A 23223-nucleotide genomic window follows, 5' to 3' on the forward strand; every position below is an offset into this window, starting at 1 on the left:
TCTATAGAAATTACTTTTTTTTTCATAATTTTTTTTGCTTTGGAACTTGTGAATTCTAACATGATTACATAACGCATTACTTATATTATTATCTAACAATAGTTTTTTTTTTTAACATTTTGTGAACATTATCGTATATTGATTTCAAATCTTTCATTTCAGTTTCCAATATCGTGAAACGGTTTGATGATATTTTGAACATTTTGCTAAACCACCGGTATAGGTATACGCGTCTATAAAATATAATCCTATAAGGCATGACGTAAAATGTTTAATATTCTCATTATAATAAATATTATATGAACATATGGTTGTTATACGGAGGAAACTAATCTCGTGAAACTGTCAAAGTTTATGACAATATTAAATCGCTGCGTCTGTATGTATAAATAAATGTACGTTAGTTTCATTAACAGTTTGAAGAGATTAAAGCGATATAAAAGTGCACGGACTTCCTTCCGACTTATACATAGGTACCTACATATTATACTATACAAGAGTTGTAAATTGTATATGGCATATTATTATGTGTTAAATTTTAATTCGTGTTTTTAAATAAACATTACTGTAATCTGATGGATTGCATTCATTAATAACGTGCATCATAATGATATTTACCTTGCGAAAATTATGAAATATTCAATTTATGAATGTAAATTAACTCTATAGACAGATATGAAATATTTCCAATGATTCGATAATAAAAATAAAAATATTAAACTGTGTGCTAATAATATTATTATATAGATGATCAACATACACACTACTAACTCATTTACATTGGATCGTTTAGATTAGTTTTTCAATTTGATCGAAACATTATCTGAAATTGATTGTATGAAATTTTTATCAAACATTCAATAAAAAATATTATTATGGTTAATAATATTAAATAACTACAGTTTATAAAATATGAAAAATAAGATCCAACGGATGTAAAATAAACTTGTTTAAATTTAGTGCCTATAAGTTTGTCACTCTGATAAAACATGTATGGAATTTGCTTTGGTATTGTGGGTCCAATAACGACGAAAAAGAATCAATAAACGAAACGAGACCCTCGACGGTCCGTGATAAATAAAATATGATTAACGGATTGAGGAGTTTTTTTGTTCTGTTCAATAAACAAAAACCAGCCAAAAGACATTTTTATTGCGTATATTATAATAATAATATGTTATTATTATTATTATTATTTTTTTTTTGCCGACATCGTCTTAGACTTTCGCAAACGAAAAACCTATTAACATGCAGTGAAATTTGCATAAAATTGTTTTCAACTTGAAACTGTGCGGTACCCGTTTCGTATTGCATATTATACAAACAGATTGTTTTGCGTTTTGCGAAAGTTACGTTCGCAAGCAATATAATATAATATAGAAGTAATACAAATGTGAACATTGTAATAAGAGTGTAGATTTCTTTATATAAACACGTATTATAAACGTTATATTATTTGTAATGAACGAGGATAATACATCGATTTTGAATCTTGACATGCTACAGTAGCGGTTTTGGTGGTGTTTTATTTAAAAGTAGACAGAATTACAACTTCACTACCTCGCCTAACAATGCATAAATAGTTAAGTGAAATTACAGTGACCTTTCCATAAAAATAAATACTCTCCAAAACAGAGAATATGAGATTATATTTGTTTAGCCATTATTTATTGGTTCTGCGAAAGAATTATTAAATATTTATGTATATTTATTTATATTTCTTTGAAATAAAATTATTTTGGTACTTATATTACTCGTGTATAATATTATAACGTATGGGAGTTCTTCAGTGGATAAACTGATTTCATACGAGGAACCTTAAAAAAATATATTCTCGGGCAGATCTGCGAAATTGTTCTAAACTCATACATGTCTATACGTAGAACATTAAAATAAATAAATAATATTAAAACGACGATAAACGTTTATTTTAAAATAGTTACAACACTGATTAGTTATTATGCTTACGAATTGGTAATAAAATCAAAAAACCAATTGTTGTTTTATAATAATAAAATATTTAGTGTTAAAAGCATACATTTAGTTCTCAATATAAAATCCAGAAATTCGAAAATATATGGAATAATAAAAATTTATCATTATGAAAAAATTCAACCATTTTGAAGATTTGAATATTCTCTGCCGCAATAATCTCCATAAAAATACGATTTGATGCTCACTTAAATAAGTACTATAAGAACTAAATTAAGAAGTATAATAATTTAAAAGCGAATTAATCAGTGCTAAATATATAATCAATTTCTTTTTAATGGCATGTGTAATATTTTAAATTAATAAATAGTTATTTAAAAACAATTTATACATTTTCCGTTATTAAATTGTCTTATGAAAAATATATTTTAATTATGCGTAAGATTATTTTGTAAAAATACTACAAAGTAAAATGGATTCTATTAACTCTTATAGCGAGTGTAATGAAAACGCATTAATATTTTCTTGTAATTAAATTTAAAAATCTTGTAACTTTAAGATTGTATACATAAAATTCATCGTATTTTTAAAACCAATTCACAAGCATATAATGTAAAACTGAAAAGCAAATAGCCAATAAAAAAATATTCAACTTAATTATTTATATTTTCATTAGCGTTTAATTCAATGGACAGCGCAGTCATTATACTTCAACAATAAACGTGTTAGTGTACGTGCGTAAAATAATTATGTTTTAATAATATTTAAAAGCATAACTTATAAAAAAAAATTAAAACGTTGTTCGTAAGAAGCAAAAACGATATATTAATAGAATTTAATTTTTCCAATACTCCAGCTGTTAGCTCATACAGATTTTTTCTATTAAAAACATTAGCAGCTCTCTTTTTTAAGATTATAATTTGGTTTGCTTAATGTACCGTAACTCTTGCGAAAGTCGAACTAGCGAACCGTGAACGCTTAAAAGTTTTATTCGAAAACTATTGGGATTCCGCCTATATGCTCACGTCGTCAAACTCCGTAAACGAATACTCCACGAGTCCACCACGTACATTTGCCTAAATATACGATTAATGACTATGTATTATTTTAACATCATATGACTGATGTATTAATAGCAGTATGTGTGGTTATAAATTGTTTGCGTAAACATAGTGCGTGAGTGTAACCTCTTGAGCGCTTTTCGCAGCCAAATAATATTCTTAGATGCTTAATTGTTTCATACGAATCTGACTGGACGAGACTTAAAATTTTGGAAATAGTAAAAACTTCGTATTAATATTACACACACTACTACTTAAATTAAACGTATTGTTGAATTTAACCAGTCGAGCACGGTAAGCCTATAACAGGTCGATAGTTGTATTGTATTATACGTATGCTTAACTATACATTATTGAGTGACATGAATATTTTAGGGAAAAAATGCATAAATTATTTAATTTTTATTTTAATATTTCGATGAATTTAAAATTAAAAAGTGACGTATGCCATGACGCAGTGACGTATATTAAGAGGTTAATATCAATTGTATAAAACCTTCCTTGATAAATTATTATCAAAAAACACTTCGATAAAGAAAACAGAACATTTTATGTATTTCATAACATTAAGTACGGATGTGTACAAAGTGTAAACTGAATTATTTAAGCTCGTTATGAAATAATTCAGAGAGCCCTTCAGCAAGCTCTGTATTGATTCAACGTTATATTATAATACCTGAAATATAAAATTGTTTAAAGCTATAAAAATATTTTAAACTTATCCCGAATAATTTTGTTTAATATTTATATTAATAATAACCATTGATTTTTAGTTTTTAAAATAATCCTTAATATAACTATGCATTTTTATTAATAAATAAAATAAAAATATAGAACAATTTAATTATTGAATTTATCCAGCTAAAAATATTGGTTATCCTATAAACAAGGAATTTATTAGTTTTGTCTTAACATATTTTTGGTAAAAGAGTATACAAAGTTTTCGATAGCTACTGTTTTTAATATCTACTCACCGAGGCCAGGAGGTACAAAGATCTATATTTTACATTCTTGATAAAAATAAATATTTAATTGGAATAATTTTCAATGATGAAGTGGCTCATGATTTTAACCTTAATTCTTAAACTAAATTATATGGTTTCAGACTTTAAGACGAATGATGTCCTTAAAGTTATCTAGTAATTGAAAAGTCAATAGATTGACATGGTGATCTAGCCTCGTCTGATGTTTGCAAACAAATCTACTATTGTGGCAGCATCATATCACAGTAAATAGCGTTTTTTTCATTTGAAACAGGTAATAAAGATGTCTAGTGCCATCTGAACTCAAAATTGTAATTGTTAATTCCAAATGTTTATAAAAATTAATTTGACTTTTTGTAAGAATTTTTTATAAATATAATATAGATTAAAGACTTATACATTAAATAAATACTTTTTTTAAATCTTACGTTTGAGTAATAAAAATTGTATGCATTTATTAAAAATGCGAAATACAAAATACTATGCTAGTTTCACGGTTTACAAAAATATTTTTTATGGATTTTCAATCATATTTTTTTTCAATTTTTATTGATAACAATTTATTAAGAAACATATATTAAATTTTAAAGCTTTTGATATAACATAAAAAGTTTAATGACAATTATTAAAAATAAAAATAAATTAAACTTCAATTATCTATAATAAACTAGAAAATTAATCAAAGTATTCAAAAATTGTTATCATGTTACCATAAAAATAATATGAAAAATTGATAAAAATCGTAAGTTTCCACGATCTTTTGTTTTTGGATTAAAATGAGAAAAAAATTCCCGTTTATTCTTAATTTGTATTTTGTTTTTTCAGGTTATTAAAACAATCACTGTGGTTTTTTTAAATTATGAACCCCCGAAACACAAACTAGATCCAATTATATATTATATTATATTTATTATATCAAGAATCTCAAATTTTTACTGCTTTAAATGGCAATGCCAGATAAAATCCCTCAACACAAAAACTATTAATAGACTTAATGCCGAGAATCATTATAAAAACAATATATTATTTTTTATTACCCACTTGAATAATAAAATATTTTTACTATAAAAAATACAGTGAAATGGATCTTCAAAAAAGGTAAGGAAAGTTTATTTTAAACATTTATTTAAACGATTAATATCAATTATGTGAACTAATAGTTCATCTCAGAGTCTCAGACCATCAAAAAACTTTTTTTAAACATTTCAGTTAATAAGTTTTTATTAATTCAATCTTTTTTCATTATTCACTGTAGTTATAATAAGATTTTATTAATTAAAAGTTGAAAAATTGTTTGTACTTGATTGTATAAATACACACATAAGAATAAACTCTGTTTTCAGTTTTTATTCTGTAGTAAAGATAAGTTTAATAAAACGGTTAAATTCAAATAAAAACAAAATATAAGCAATCTAAGTATATAATTAAACAGGAATTTCGTAAGAAATATTTGATCATATTGTTATCATAAGAACGTTAAAAGCAGTTTGAGACAGTTAAACCGACAGGTATTCATTTAAATCTAACGAGACCAAACAAATTAAATGCTTTAATCACATTTTCGAGTGAAAATTACAGGATTCTAGAATTTTAATTACAATATTTACAATAAACTACATAATTAAATAAACGAAGTTACAAAAAGTCATTTTATTAACATATTTTCTATGCTGTAAAACATGATATCTGTGGAATAAAAATCTCATTCTAAGACATATTTTAAAGATACATTTCTAATAAATATATTTTTTCACATATAGCATATTTTAATAAAGATATATCATTAAATAACGAGTTGACTATAGTATTTTAATCACCTAAGTTAATAACCTCGTCAAACGTTAACATCCGAAAATCTCGAGAGCTTTAAGATCAATACTCTAATGGTTATATTTTTACAACATAGCAATTTATTTCATATTTTTAAAATCATTAGAAAATGCTGAAAATACCTAGCAACTGTACAATATTATAGTCTATTAACAGATTTGATTATAAATATATTAACAGCTTATTATTTAACTTGAGTGAAGATATAAATATTTATGTATTTCATTTTGTTTTACAATTATAAATAGCAACCGATTAATCATTCATGTAAAATGTAATATCATTTAATATTCAGATTACCAAAATCGTCTGATGTTGATCTTTGTTTATTATTTAAAAAACAATTATAATAAAGTAAAATTACATAAGATATTCTATGTATACAACTAATTTATTATGACGTATGGATGAGGTATTTTATTATAATCTATAAGATACTACATCTAATCAATAATAAATTATTAAAATTATATTTAAGCGACAGTAAACTATTTTATAAATTATATTGTAATTATTGTAAAACAGTAATACATATTATATAAGAAATTTTAATTTTAAACATAAATAAAATAATTACCACTTTTCTTTTTTTCATTTAAACTTTGTTATTTACAATTAGTTTCAACAGTTAAATAATATCAAGCAAGATTAAAACATGAGTAATAATATAAGAATTATTTACATAAAGTAAAAGAAAAAGAACAAGAAGAACTTAGATTAAAAAGCCTGTATGGTTAAAAAAGATAATATGTTATCAATGATGTTTTTTTTGTTGACAAGAGATGATATATTTGGTGTTGAAAGGGATACAAAATATCAAATTTCTTAATTTAGCCTAAGTCGTTAAATCATTTATAACTTATTATCCACTATTGCATAAAACTATTATGAATGTTGTGTTACAAGGTTCCTTTAAAAACTTACGAGGAATCTAGTAATTAATATTCAAAATTTAAAAATCTTTAACTATAAAATAATTTGGCAATTTCTGCGTGTTTCACGTATTTTGCCAACATTTTAATTTTCAACATTCATAACCACTATAAGTTTATGATGGCCTTTATGCTTAAAAAAAACCAGGAAAACCACTCTGCTGCATAACAGAAGTCAAATGTACTTAACCATTGAGTTTGTACAAGAAGGAATACAAAAATTTTAATTTACTAATAAATAATAATATAATGATGATAATGTTTCATTGCATACTAAAAATTATTTTAATCAAATACCTGTCAGTCTATAATATATTGCTAAGGATATTTCGTAATATATTAATTATATTGATTTATGTAATTTATTTTTCCATTTCTTACTCATAATTTATTTTGAATTAATCGTTGCTGAAAATATAGCTTTAATTTATATTATTAATTAGTATAACATATTTTATATTAACATGGTAATATTATACTATTATAGTGTTTAGTAACTTTTGAGTCAATAGTCATACCAACGTACCACCAAACACTGTGAATAGCTTTGTAGTAGGTATAAATGATTTATATTTTACTATTTATTATTTATTTCCTATGAATAACAGTTTTTATTCAAAAAAAATTAACTGAATTCGTAGGAGGAAAAGAATTATACTTTTAAATTTCCAATTCTTAGGTACACCTAAGTATCTATTAGAACAACTTATGATATCCTTTTAAATCTTAGTTTTTAAAATGATTTTAATTTAATAAACTCATAATAGTATATTATTAATTAACAATTATAAAACGTTTTTATAGTTTTATAGATTTTTATTACGATATAAATATTCATTTTTCTTGATTAAACGTGTATAATAGTGTGTATAGTGTAAGCGAATAGGCTATACAATTATTTTTAAAATAATATGTTCAAAATATCTAGAAATTTAGCCTCGGTAACCTGTTGTGAACTCCGTGAAAGATAGAACAAAAGATTACCTACTCATTGATAATTGTAAATTATTTATTATGAGTCCTAGATCTCGGTACCTTTAGATAGTGCACCACGGTGCACAGTTTGGGAACCGCTAATCTATATAATATATATAATTATCATTTTGCTTTGAGTACACTTTTTTCCTAATTATTTTTGATAGCATTAAAAATGTTTTTCTTTGCCTACAGCGGCTACTGTAATTCAAATACATTTAATTATTATTTATTTATTTATTTATTGTGTGGTATTATACTATTATGGCTGTACAAATTACTCAAAGTACAAAACCACAAACATATTCATAAGATATTCAATACACTGACACTGACTAGTGACTATAAAAGACACACGCTCACTTAGTACTTATGCGATCATACACTGTTTATAAAATTAAATATAACATTGTATACCTGAGAGGTACCTATTAATAATATAACTTCACAAGGTAATTATTGTAGTTGTCAGATGAAAGGATTTTAGCACGTCATTGGTTTTCTCTTTCTTCTACTTTTACTTAAGTATTAAAATTAGTGATATACATATCCAATTGTGTGTGATTATGTATTAATAACTAATAAGAGAGAGAATTTAAATGTAATCAAAATTAAAAGCGAGAATATTATCTAGAAGAGCGCATTGATATTTTACTCAGTAATAACTCACATTTACATTAAAATAGCAATAAAATTACATGGTGTACCTATCCTAAATAATACAATATATAATATTTTTAATTGGAGCCAATGCAACGAACAGCTCTCAATCAAATACATAGTTTTAGATTTCTACTAGGTATTCGTCAACGTGAGAAAAATCCTCCATCGATGGTGGAATCACTAGGAAAACACAATACTCTCTTGATCCGTAGCTTCTTTAAATCCATCGGATTTGACACAAACATATTTTAATATTCAAATAAAACTATACAACTAATATGAAATGTATATATGTAATACTATAAAAACTACTTATCCCCTAGTTATGAAATCAGCTATTATAACTAATTTTTCCATTAATAATAATATTAACACAACCGCAAACTAATGACCTAGTTTTTTAAGTCTTTATTCTTAATAAAAAAAAAAAAATTCTTAACTTTAGGTTTGATAATAGGTCAATTCATTAAAATAAATACTATATTAAAGCATAAAAACATAAAATTGAAACTGCCGTAACGAAAATGTAGTATTTAATGTGTCATATTTAAGTTAGAGAGACAATATAATAATATCGTGTTGACATTGCCTTAACATAGTTAGAATCATCATATAAAAATATGTCAACTCCAACTATATTTCTGAATTCTAATAATTTAATTTAGTGCGTGTGGAATTTTTTGACAAGATAAGCTACTTGACATTAAAATATTGCAATACAGCTCTATAAACATTTTATTGATTGGTTATTGGATTAAATTATTTAACTATTTTATATAATAAATGTAGTTCATTACCTAGCCTAAGTTGAAAAATTGTTACTTTAATAATAGAGAAATTGGTTTCTATTTGAAATTATTATTAAATGATTTATTTGAGATTATTGTTATAGTATTAAGTTATTATTGTATACAATTATCTATATCAATAATTTTATACATAATTATTTGTCTCGTGTTAATAACTAGTAGAAGAAAAAAACAATTATGAAATATTATAAAAAAAACATATTAATTAAAAAAAAAAAAAAGTAGTTAATAATTTTTAAAATATCGTATTTATTGAAAATAACGTATTTGAATTAAGTAGGTTATAAACAAGTGTCTCATTATATTATATTTCAAATTAATTTTGTACAACGACTTTCTTTAACATTTCTAGTATTGAAGATTAAATTTTTACATTTACTACTTTTTTTCAAGCTTTGTCAAACGTAAAGCGTTATCTAGCGGATTATTTGAGTTAAGTTGTTGCGTACGTTTTTCAGCAGAGTGCGCTTCATGGTTTGTGAAATAAACTTTAAGCATAAAATATATATATTTAGAAATATAGAAATATATGTATATATATATATCTTAATCAGTTTAAACCTATTTCGTAATAGGCTTATTACCGACAGTTATTTGTATAGTCAAATATGAAAAGTATATCTTTACTATGTAAATTTAATTAAGTATTTTATGAGTACATATTTTTGTTTAACATTTATATATATATATAAACGATAGTTTCATTGAATTTACGACGAAGCTCAAACTATAAAACCGTTAAAAGTATTTGATTATTTAATTTTATATTTTTTTTTTTTTTTATAATATGTTTAAAGATACCTAAGTGTGCAATTTAAACACCATAAATATGTAAATATGTGTATTATAATAAATTAATAAGTAGCTGATTTTATAGTACATATTATATTTTATGATGTGACTGATAGAATATAATATATATAAATGTATTATATATTACAACATATTGTATTAAAAAACTTATGGTATTGTTGATTTCAAGTATTATCTTTGTTCTTAATAACATTTTACATTTATTACATTTTTAAACACATGTATATAATATGTATGATATAAAAAAAAAATATTAAAAATATCTAAACATTTTACGCACGATAAGTATGTCCATGAAGCACTCCGAAACTATGAAACCAATTTTGATGAAACAATAAAATTATGATCAATGTGTGTGTTTTCTGATTTGGTCTTCATCGAACAATGTTTTTATCTCGATTAATGACCTCAATTTTTTTTATTGAAAATCAAATTTTTATTATATTTAGGGATGTACGATTTTTTTAACGAATGATAATTAATCGTTTAATCGCTTTAATCGAATAATCGAAAAATCTGTTATCTGAATAATCGAAATTATCAACTATAATCTATATTATCCATAATCCAAATAATCGGATTACTGATTTTTTTTTTAATCAATTATTAATAATTAATAATTATTATTAATACAAAAAATTGACAATCTTAAATATGAAAATGGTTGTTTGTTCATTTCGTTTTAAAAAAATGCTGAAATGTCAAAATCAAATGGTCAAACCATGTAACACTGGGCATGACAGTTATAAAAAGTTGATATGTTGGAAACATCATATATATACCAACCAAATCAGAAAACCAAAAATATTATTTATCATTATGTTAAATGTTAGCATTCAACAACCAAACTTAACTCGAATGTATTTGTACTAGCAACGAAGTGTACGGGTGATATAGATAAAATATATATGCATGAAAAAAATATATTATTATTAAACAAAATATTAAAAATTACAATTATCATTCATCAATAATTGTTATAAATAAATAAATTTCATATAAATTATAAATAGAAATTGTTTAAAATGAGAAATTATTTTAAGAACATCATGTTAATTAAAAAAAATATTAACATTGTTTTCTGAAGTAGGTAGAAAATTGAGTAACACTCTGCTGTATATTAGATATCCAGCAAGTATTTCAAGTATCTACAGTTATTTTATTTTTTTAATTACACCAAAAAAAAAACAAAATCCGTTTCAGGAGATACAATTATTATACTGGTGAATATTTAATGACGTAAGCGTTTTAACTTCAAACGTCCATAGTCAATGTCTTTTTTAATAGATTAATCTTTTATTTTTGTCATAGGTACCTACATAGAAAAATAATTAATGAATCTTTAATACGAAAGTAATCTTAAAAAAAACAATATTGAATTTTAAAATGAATTATTTTTGTAGAAAATTCTAGCTATAAAATAAATTGTACATTTTCAAGATTTAGACGAATTTTGTCAAACTTCCAACTTTAAAAAGTTTAAACACTCATAAAAGAACATTACAACTATAAATATTTGATTTTTTTTTTTTAATTATTAGATAAAAAGCTTTTGAGGAATCTTGTATATAATTTTAAAGCATAAAATTATACCTAGTGATAATTTTTTGATCAGCGTTTATAGAAAAATAAAAAAAAGAGTTTAAAAATAGCAAGTATCTATGGTTAATCGATAATAAAAAATAAAAATTTCCGTTTTTCTTTAATTATTTGTTTGTTTTTTTCGATTATATTTAAAAATACTGTGAAATTTAATTTTATTCTTAGAAGTATAATTTAGATCTACCCAGAATGGAATAATAGAAGATTATGGGTGCGGTCAAAAAGTATTTTTCAAGCGACATACGAACGTCGCGGCTTATTGTTTACAGAGTCTAGGTTTACGTAGTCATTAAAAAACCAGCTGCACAAAAATGGACACAAATACATCCACGCCTGGTCATTTATTTGCGCCTTACTGCGGCCTGGGTATAAATGTGCTATTCGAAATCACCTTCAAATTTGAAAGTCAAATAGTTATTTCAACTAGTTATCGTGTAAAAAATAACATATTACAATAGGCATCGCTGTAAAACTAATAAATTCATCACTCCACTCAAAATTAAAAATAACGGAATAAATAGTTATTATTTTTAAGTAAAAATAGCCAAGTGTGTATTAGGTGTATACCTAATATTTTACCCAGAACTAGATATTAGATATAGTATCTAATACTATTTCTTTATAATTTAACGAATTTTAAACTTAAATCTTCCATTCAAATCCAAAGGTCGAGTAGTTCTATATCACAGTCAAATGAATAAATAAATATATTAAACTAAAAAAAAATAAATACTTAATACTTAATAATCATGAAATTTATCTATTTTCACATATACGATAAAATAAAAGTGTGTAATACGCATTTATAAAATTTAATTTACGATAACGCGTAAGCGGATGTAAAATGTACAATTAAAATCTCTTAGTTCTCATTGGTACGTGTATAAGGGTGAAAACACATATATTGGAACTTAACGTTGCGGTGTTCGAGGCACCGGATAGTAGTAGAAATGTTAGGTAAGTTTCCGGGTTCATGCTTGGTGAAATAACACTGACGTACAGATCTTATGTGAAAGTACTTCCTTTTTGGAAATCGAAAATGTTTATTAGAAATTAATAATTTCCCGAAGTTGTTTTATCGTTATTATGTGTGAATAAAACTGAGACTTATATCATGTTTGACATGAGGGCATTATTTTGATTTTTTAAATTTATATTGCTATTTAAACTGCAATTTTTAATTAAAATCGTAAAAAAATGTCTGATATTGTTTTTTTTTTATATATATAATATAATATATAGCTCTTAAGTTTTATTTTGTTTTACTTATTTCATATATATTAATGAAATATTATGGTATTATTGAATACAACTATTATTGCATGTAGTGGAAATATGTGAATCAATGTAAATGTAAGTAGTTGTAATTTAAATGTTTAAATTTGTCTAGTCTTAATTTAGTTTATATAAACATATAGGTATAATATAGAATGGTTATTTAAACAGACGAATATTATTAGAAATATAAAATGTTTACCAATTTTCAGAACAAATAAATTTATTAATCTCTTACGGTCGAGTAAACTTCCTTTTTTCTATGTGTTCAAAAAAGTAATTTAAACATTTATTGTATTTCCTATGATATTGACTATGATTTACGATTAAATGAAAACATTGTATAATTCATACTTAATAGTTATGACTAATGGGAGAGCTTAGTCTCAAATCTGACCATATTATAAATCCCTCCAAATGCGCGTTAAGTAACAACGAATATTTTATAGAAACTTATTTTCCATTCATTAGTGTTAGTAAATATATTAGTAATTTTTATTATAATATAATATCGTGTATGAATATATTTAAATATCAATTTTATCTTATTTTTGGATGGGTTAAAAAAAAAGAAAACCAATTAAAACGATAATGATAATATTTTGAGGTACATTCGTTTAAATTATATTGGACCACATTTTAATGTTTGCCATCAGATATTTTTAATATATGCGGCCTTAAACACTGCGGTATATTTATTTTTTAATACAATGAATTTAAATTATTTATATAATGAATCTGTGCTTTTTGAGTAAAATAAACGAACCATATTATAATATTTAAATAATGTAAATGGATCCAATGTGCGATATAAAGTTTTTTGGTACGTCAATTACAAAACACTAAAGTTTTGTTTTGGGTAAGTTTTACGCTGTCAAAGTATTGCCACTGTAAATCAGACCAAATACTTACGCCAACGTCTTAAATAAACCTTATTTGTTTAAAATTGAAAATAAGAAATTAAATCCAACTGTATTTATAATAGAACTATATTGTGTACCTCATACGTGGGTATAGAATATTTAATATTTTTGCAAATAATAAATCAATTAAAACTTAAATAAAAAAAAAAAAAAAAAAAAAACAATGATATTTTTTTGTATATTTTTAAAACTATTTACTTTTCTTTAAATTAATTATTATTTAAAAACTTACCAAACGTATACTTTTATTATAATATTTGTAAGTTTATTATATAATAAAATCTTGTAAAGATGTTATGAACCATGCAGAAGTCCTATACAAGTATTCTGGTATAATTAAATATTGCAATAATAAAAAAAATGTCATTGAAAGTTTTACCTATGTACATTTTGAAACAATTAATGTGAAATATATAATGAAGCGAACCACATTATTAAAATATAATGACATTCATGATGTTTCGCTGTTTTCTTTAACAATATCAATGATGATACTATATAATGTGCATCTAATTAATTAATTATGATATTAATAACGATAAAGAAGTTTTCGGTACACGTCCAATGATACACTAAACACCATTATATGAGCGACCCGAACAGAGTACTGACCATTTAGGATTTAATGCTAATTTTGGGTTATGATAATTTAATGAATTTTACATATTTTAAATTGTATTTGCCATACAAAACACTCGTGTACTCATCATTTGGTATAACTTTGTTTATTTATTTGACAAATGAATGAAATAAATTATTAAAGAACTAATTTAAAAGAATCACATAATTTAAACTTTAAAGAAAATATCATAAGATAGTATTTCTGGTTTTCTTCTCTATAATATTTTAATCAAACTGAGTAAACGTAAATGATTCACGCACAATAAACTTGTCACTGCATTATTTTTCGTTAGAAGGATTATACCACACCCAACTTTACTACTGTCATGACGTTCTTAATTTATGAGAAAATTAAATATTTCATATTTTCACTTAAATTTATACATCACAGGAAAAATCGTTTGTATTTAAGAAACATAAATAACTTCCGGACGATAGATATAGTATTATAATAGCCCTCACGCCTCACTGAATATTCCTTATAAGGAAAAATAAATGGCCCGGATGAATATCGTGATTACTGAGTTTGAATCCAATTCCCTCATCCTAACCGTCAATGGTTAAACGACGTTATTAAAACCTTTGGTGAACGCCTGGACGTACGTTCATTAATATATTATATAACCATTAACCACCAAACGGCTGCAAATTGCTCGACACCTTCGATATGTCCTTTAATCTTTAGGATAAACATCGTTAATGTAATCATATTATGTGATTGGGATTTGATTAATATTTCAAAAAAAAAAATATATATATATGTATTCACTTATGGCCATTAATTTAATACTGCAATAACTACTTAATTTATTTTTAAGTCTACAGAAAATTTTAGCTTTTGAGTTTGTCCTAACATGAATCACCTGCAGCAACCGCTGCACGCTGGTCTTTCAGAAATGATATTACCAGTAAAGTTTTTAAGGATGTAGAAAAGGCGATAATTTCCCAGGGCAGAATATTTTTGGGGTAGGGAATAGTACGTTATTTTGGGCGATATAACATCAAATTTGGCTATAAGGTATATAATTAATTGTTATTTTTATAGAATGATCAATGATAGAATTATAACGTGAAATTAAAATACTCTTGCTGATCCTGCACGGCGTTCCCAGCGACCAATTAAAAAATGTTAGTGGATTTAACTTGTCTAAAACTCCATGAAATGTAAACTATAAATATTTTTAACACAAAGATTTAGTTGGTTTTTATCAAATAAAAATACAAGTATACACGATTACCTATAATTACTATTTTATTTTATTCAAACAATGGCAACCTTAAATAAAAAAATAAAATATTCGATTTTTGTTTTTAAAATTTAAAACTAAAATGTGTCTCCCTAAGCAATGGATTATCTGTGTACCGAATTTCAGAATCTTAAGTTCAATATAATTGGACGTGAACCGTTTACACGCACATAAAAATTACTTTTGAAATATAGATAAATAACAATAAATATATTTTTTTTGTTAATAATCCAACTTTTCTCACACATAATCCTCGAAAACAACCAGAGACGTGTAAAACTAGACTGGCCAAGACATCTTTTAAGCGTTCCTCATAAACCTCTAATTCTCGTCATTTTATACCAAACAAAATTGCCTATTGTACTTGGATATATTATTTAGAACTATAGATTGTAATTTAGTAAAATTGAAAAAAGAAGTTGTTAAAAAAAACAATGGTGTTTGTTTGTTTTATATTTAAATGAATATAATATTCACTTGGTACTTGATAAACATAAGCGCAGTATATTTAATTATTCGATATTTATATATTATTGTAAAATTCTGTGATTGTCTGCACAGAAAAACATTATTATTATCATAGCGACGGTGTGCCGGTTATTATCTCGCCGGACAGTCAAGCCGAAATATTTTGTCAGCGGTTTATTTTTAACACATATATTACATACTGTAGTTGTGAATTGCGATATTGTTACGTAGTTAATGCATTTTCGTTTGCTTTTATTACTATATTTTTGTTTACATCGCCAGCATAGACAGTATAGTTTTAATCATCAAAACGCAAATGTGTACTTTTTTAGTGCTTTTGTCGTGTTAATTCGTAAACTATTTTATATCAATTGTATTTTTTTTTATTATATCGTATTCGCTAATCGACGCATTAAATATTATTTCGTAGACACGAATTGCTACATTATTGTTTATTATACTATATAATTTATACATATATATTTCAGAACTGTGCGTTAATAGTAGTGGTCGTTTTTTATTCTAATCGTATGCAATTGGGAAATGTTTTAATTATTATTTTCTATTCCATTACCTACATATATAATCATATTATATATAAATACCATTTAGTTACCGTTGTCCACGTGTGTGTGTGTGACTATTAATATTTTTAAGGTACTGATAACGACTATTATATATTTATATGCTAATCTATACACTAATAGAATTTGCGAATTCAAAACGTACTATTTCATTTTCCACTTTTTTCATTATTGATAGATTTTTGTTACGAATGACTCAATATTATTATGAGACATGGTAATTTTACCAATAAAATTTTAGTAGTTAAATACACGTATTTTAGTTATGCTTAATAAGTAATTTTATATTTTAATTACTAAAATTTAACATTTAAGTTTATCGATCGAGCGAAAGCGTACCTACCATTTTCATCCAATAGTCAATGTTGACATAATTTGAGGAAATTGTACTTTTTTTTGTTAATCATTAGATAATATTTTAAAATTAAATCAAAATAAGAGTAAAATATAAAGTTTACTTTTTTTTAGATGGATTTAATTAATAATAATACTGTACGATGACTGATAAGATATTGAGATAATACACAAGATTGTGCGTTTGGGGTTATTTATCATTGGTAATAAAAAATAAACGGCTTAACAATTATATTTTCAGCTGATAAATTATACAAACAAATGATCAGTGATCACAAGTAGGTAATCTGCAAACTATTTATTTATAATTTAATTTAAAAACTGTATGATAAAAAAATTGTTTTATCAAAATGTGTAAAATAAATGGAAATAGTACGATATGAATTTAATTCAATTCCATCGCTTACCTTCGGACTATTGAAAATAGTGCACTATGGCCTATATACTTTGAAAAAAAAATAAGAAATTAATACGTTTTGTTCTATTTTATCAAATAAACAAACTATTTAATATGGACAATATTAAATTTTGATATAATATTTGGAAGTAGTTAATTTCTTTAATCTCTACTTTTGGATATAGTATACTTTATCGTCATCAATTAATTTTGGATTGATTTTATCAAACGAAATAGTATAGGTTTAGACAAAATGTAATGGCACCATTCGATTACCTGCATTTTTCTCTACAAGAATTGATGTATAACAAAATAGTACGTTTTAAAATGTCGTACCATTTTTAATTGCGAGTTATTTTTAATTGTAGGGCCAAGAGAGACGAAGATTACCTACATAATCTTCAATATTATTATTTAAGTACTAAGATTAATTCTTTATACGTGCCAATGTGACAAATAGTATAACTACCTATACCAAACCGTTTTCATATTTTAATAGTTGTATTCGTAACAAGTTAATAAGTAAATGATTCATACACATCAGGATACATGAGTAATACTCTTATTATTTCGCTGCGTAGCCGATTAGTATTTTCTCGGTGATTCTTTTCACTGCTAATCGAACAACTCGAACTACTACAACACATTACACATACACACATTGTAAATATACACTATGACTATGTATTAATACATAAACTTGTGCGACAAAATCACCGAAATAATATTACATGGTAAACGGGTTCACGGATTATATTATTATTATTATTATTATTATTCGTGCCCAGACTGCAGTCGCACAATACTTTTGCATAGTCTTGCATTGCGTCGTAGATAGATCAGAGATAGATTCAGTGAGAACTGAAGCGTGTGGGACATGCGTCATGTATGAAAAAAAAAAATGCACTCATGGTGGCATGTTACCGCAATATCATAAACATTAAATCACTGCCGAACAGTTTCACCGGCGACACTCTTCAAAATCGATCGCTTTTACACAGACGCACATTCACACTCGCTCGGACAACGTGTACACGTTTTACAATATTATATTTCGTATTATACAAACGTATGATAATATACTATTATAAAACGTCTATGTACGGTGGACGCGGCGTGTCGTTTTAAAACATATTATTCAGTTGCGGCGGAAACGGCGTATCCGGCGACACGTTCGGCTCGATGGCCATCGGTGTTCGGTGTATATTTGATGTAGTTAAAAAAAAAAAAAAAATATATTCGACAACAAAAAACGTCCCGAACCACCGCCGCCACCGGAAGATTTATATACGTGAGCCGGGAAACGGGTCCCCGGAAAAATGCGATCGTGTCACAACTGCCGCCGACAATAAGTTATCAGACGACCGGAAATAATATACGCGAGCATCACACACTCGCACACGCCGACTAGTATAATAACATGTATACGTGTCGCACACTATATTTACGCGTGTACGAGCTAAATAGAGGACCAGCTGTGGTAGTTCCAATAACATTCATCATGTGATATTATTATTATTATTATTATAACCAGACCCGCGAACGCCACTGCACGCGCCGTGACCGTTGTCCGACGGTCACACGCCACAGCCGCTCGGACGGCGTTCGCGTTCGTTTTTGTCATTTTTTTTTTTTTTTTATATATATTATTTTGTTTCGTCGCTGCTAGTTCGTTTTTATTCGTTTGTTTTTCCATTTTTTCCCTCTGCGCGAACACACGCACTCGTGGTTGCTGTAGCTGTCATTTGAGTTTTTCACTCCACTCCGGGATACCGAATAATCGCTTCTCCGCGGATTGAACGACCGCCACCGCCCGCCGCATCCAGTGCCAAAGCATCCCTCCTAGACACCTGTGGTCCTCATTACCTTCGATTCGGAACCTTTAACGTAGTTTTTCAACGACCTCGGCGAAATTTCAGTTTCAAACATCGATGTGTCGAATTTTTTATTCGCGTACTCGTATAATATTATGATTATCATTGTCACGTAATTTAATCCGATGGCCGGCGTTCGTCGGTAACATATTTTGTAGTTTTCGTCGCGTTTTTAGCGAAGAAAAATAATATTAAAAGCTCAACGGTCTATTCACTTTTTATAATATATTTTAACTGATAATATTTTACGTCCTATGTAGTATATATTATAATATAAATCGGAGTTGAATAATGGAATGAATTCAAAATGCACTCAGAGTGTTAATATTATAATAGTAAGTCTATGTACAAAATCGTTTTATTTTGACGGTAGTTTTCGACGGGGTGAGGATGAAATTGGATTGGAAGATCTTCGAGATTTTTGGAAGGCTAATCCTTCCCCGCTGCCTATACTGTAGGTATTCATGACTACTTTGCATATACCGTTGAAACGCGTACGCTAGCGGACCATATTAATGCATTTGCACGCAGTTTTTACGAAAAAACTTATCCCATAACATCTCTCTGAAAGCGGAATCAAAGGCGTTACAATAATAATATTAGGTTTTTATTATGGAACGGTTTTTGCTTATGCCATTTCGACGCGCGATCACAGCGTATGTGAAAACGGTCCTTTGTAATCCGATTATTGAACATACATATTTTATTATTGATAATAATAATAATTATTATTATTATCAATAATTGAAAATTATTTCTGAACGACATTTAGGATTTAAGCATTGAGTCACAACATGACGATAGACAGTTATAGACTAGGTCAGCATAATCTCAATTACATAATTAATATGTTTTACTCATACCCGCCAGATATTAAACCTAATAATATTATTGATTGTATCATTATTATTTTATACTAAATTATCAAGTGATTCGCGGTACACTATTTCCACGTTGACTATATTGTGTATTGATAATTGTTATTTTTTGCTTAATCGACAATAGCAGAATTTTGTTCAAGTATATCTATTGATAAAAATATTTTTTTCTTTATCTATAATACTCGAAACAATAAAAAATAAATAACGTTTTGAATTTAAATTACTTAAGCCCATTATTTGTCAGTCGAACGTGTGATGTGATATTGCGTATTACCATAATGGAAATCATTAATTTACAATGAATCTGTTGAAATATCAAGCTACTTACTATTTGAAGTTTTTTTTTTTTGTCATAGTATATAGGTAGATGTTGAAATTATTGTTTAATACAAAAGTGTTCACCAACCTGATCCTGAAAAATAAAAATACAACATTAACAACTTATTCTATAAAAGACGATTGATGACTCTGTTCCGTCAGGCATTACGTGTTTTAATAATGGTTAACAAAAAATTGATAACTTATTCATACACTGTCAAAGAGTACCTTAAAAGTTATAATATAGTAAAATGTTTATAACTTCACGTTACTAAAGCTCATAGTTTGATACACTATAATATATAAGTATAAAGGTATTTTAAAATATATTAAACATTTCAATTGTTAAGGTGTGTCTATTACCATAGATCTTAAAATCTTTTTCTTATGGCTTATAGGTTATCTATTTTATTATCTATTAAAATAAATGTGCTCAGCCTTATAAATTGATAATTTAAATAAGTGAAGAGTTCAAGCAGTTCTTTGTTAACTTCTGACTAGATTGGTTTTAATCAAATTAAAAAAAAAAAATAATAATAATAATAACAATAATAAACCATCATTAAGAATATATCGGGAATCTAACACGTTTATTATGAATGAAAATTATTTACTGACTAACCTATGTTGAATACGATTTTATGTTTATTCTTGTCGAGTAAAAAGGATTATAAATTATTATGGTTTCAAAGATGAACATTATTTTTTCAAAATACAGAGCCATAAAAATATTGATATTTTGACTTGCAGACATTTCGTTTGAACTTAGTACCAGCAACAGTATGCACGGTATAGAATTAATTTAACTCATATTTCTTAGCGTACTCGTAATAGTATAGTTAAGACTTCTGTGTAAAAAAAAAATCATTTATATTTATATATTTTAAAAAGCTCGTAAAAAACATTGTTGAATACTAATTTATTTTGATTTTAGAATTTACACATACACAGCTCCGGGTTCACGATGACGAAGCAAAAAACTTAAGAAAAAGTAGAAAAACGTGTAACCCGTAGATTTAATGACTTTCTACGTCCTTGGGTGTTTTAAACTTTTGGCCACGAGACGGATTGCACAGAGAACCTCAGCGCTGCACGACCATAAAACAAATCGAGAACTGTGATGCTTGAAACTACCAAAATAGTTATCGATAAAAAATACGTTCGTGGGTGCGGAAGAAAAGAATTTCAGAAAAATGGCCTCCCGTGACAGGTCGGAGGAGTAATAAAAATAATCCTCACCAAAGCTAACCTCCGGACATGGGATTACGGAACGAAGCCCGTCTTTTTGTGACATCGTTTTCATTTCTTTCCTACGTCAAGTTGGAAACACACTCACAAAAAAACAAATAATATATCATATCTCATCCTCGTTCATATTCAACTTTAGACAATTTTTTTGTCGCGAATAATAAACCTTAAGTACACATTAAATGCACGTCCGTTCACTTGCCATGTACGACCATTTTTCTGTGCATACATAAAAATGAATAATTAATAAAATTCTCAACGGAAGCGATAATAACTCAATAAATTATCGTATAATGCATGATTATCTGAATGGCGTAGTGTTGCATAATATGCTAAATGTTCCAGAGCCAGTTAATAGTTATACAATTTAGAATATTATATCATAAATTAAATAATAAATAATTAATGTTTTTTTTATTTTTATTATTATTATTCATACTACTTTATTTTAAAATTGTAACATCTAAAAAAATTGTATAATATAGTTTTACATGAAATTTAACTTTTTAGATTTTACGATAGATGATGATTTAAATCGAATTTCAAACTTAAATCTAAATGTAAATTTTCGAAAATATGATACTAAAAATGTATAAATTTTATGATGGAATCAGCATCGGAGATTTATAAGATCATTAGTTTTGAGATTAGTTTTTTTATAATTTATAATGTTGTCTTTACAGATTTGAAATTAAATAATAATTTAACTATTTAAAAATGTATATATATATATTTATAAATATTGTATACAAAAAACTTGAATAATAATAATAGAAAAAGATTTAACAGAAAATAATTTATTAATACTATGCTATATTATTCAAAATTATTTTTAAAAACGGATATTATAATTTCTGAAAAACTTATATACAAATCCATATAATTTATATCCTTCCTAATAAACCACAGTACACTACCTAACCTAAGGATAACTTTCGAATAATCTGCAATAATGCCGAGTTGCATAAACTAAATCATAACTAAGGGACCATTAACAAACTATTGATTCGTTAAATGTTTATTGCTTACATGTGCGACTCGATATAAGTATTGCACACCTATATATTATATTCTGACAGTAGACGCATCGTTACAATAAATGATATATTAAAATAAGATTTACCGTGTTAACGGTTTTTATTAAATCCCTCGTGATACATTTTATACTAATAATATGCAGCTGATGTCATACCACGTTTTCGTTGTAAGTATGAAACAGATGCACGTATTGTAATATAATATTATAAAAGTATGTTTTAAAACGCTTTTAATTTTAGTTGGGGGGGAGGGGAATACATTTTAAAAATTAATTAAGAAGTCGCACTCGATCACCTAAATATATATATTTTTTTTCAATGCATTTAAGTGATTGAAAAGTGTATATTACACCGCAGCAACCTTTGCCGGAAACACGCGGCAAAGAAACCGTACCC

The 23223-nt window shown here is 26.0% G+C and overlaps 1 protein-coding gene across 1 annotated transcript in view; it reads right to left on the minus strand.

The window, feature by feature from the left end:
- LOC113555960 (calcium/calmodulin-dependent 3',5'-cyclic nucleotide phosphodiesterase 1A-like) overlaps positions 1-23223 on the minus strand; it is a 353800-nt gene that overhangs the window by 211241 nt on the left and 119336 nt on the right. Inside the window, exon 2 of the mRNA XM_026960614.1 lies at positions 20631-20636. Coding sequence (XP_026816415.1) covers positions 20631-20636 — 6 coding nt within the window. The remainder of the gene's footprint in view (positions 1-20630; positions 20637-23223) is intronic.

The sequence above is a fragment of the Rhopalosiphum maidis genome, chromosome 3 (assembly GCF_003676215.2).
Source record: "Rhopalosiphum maidis isolate BTI-1 chromosome 3, ASM367621v3, whole genome shotgun sequence".
NCBI lineage: Eukaryota > Metazoa > Arthropoda > Insecta > Hemiptera > Aphididae > Rhopalosiphum > Rhopalosiphum maidis.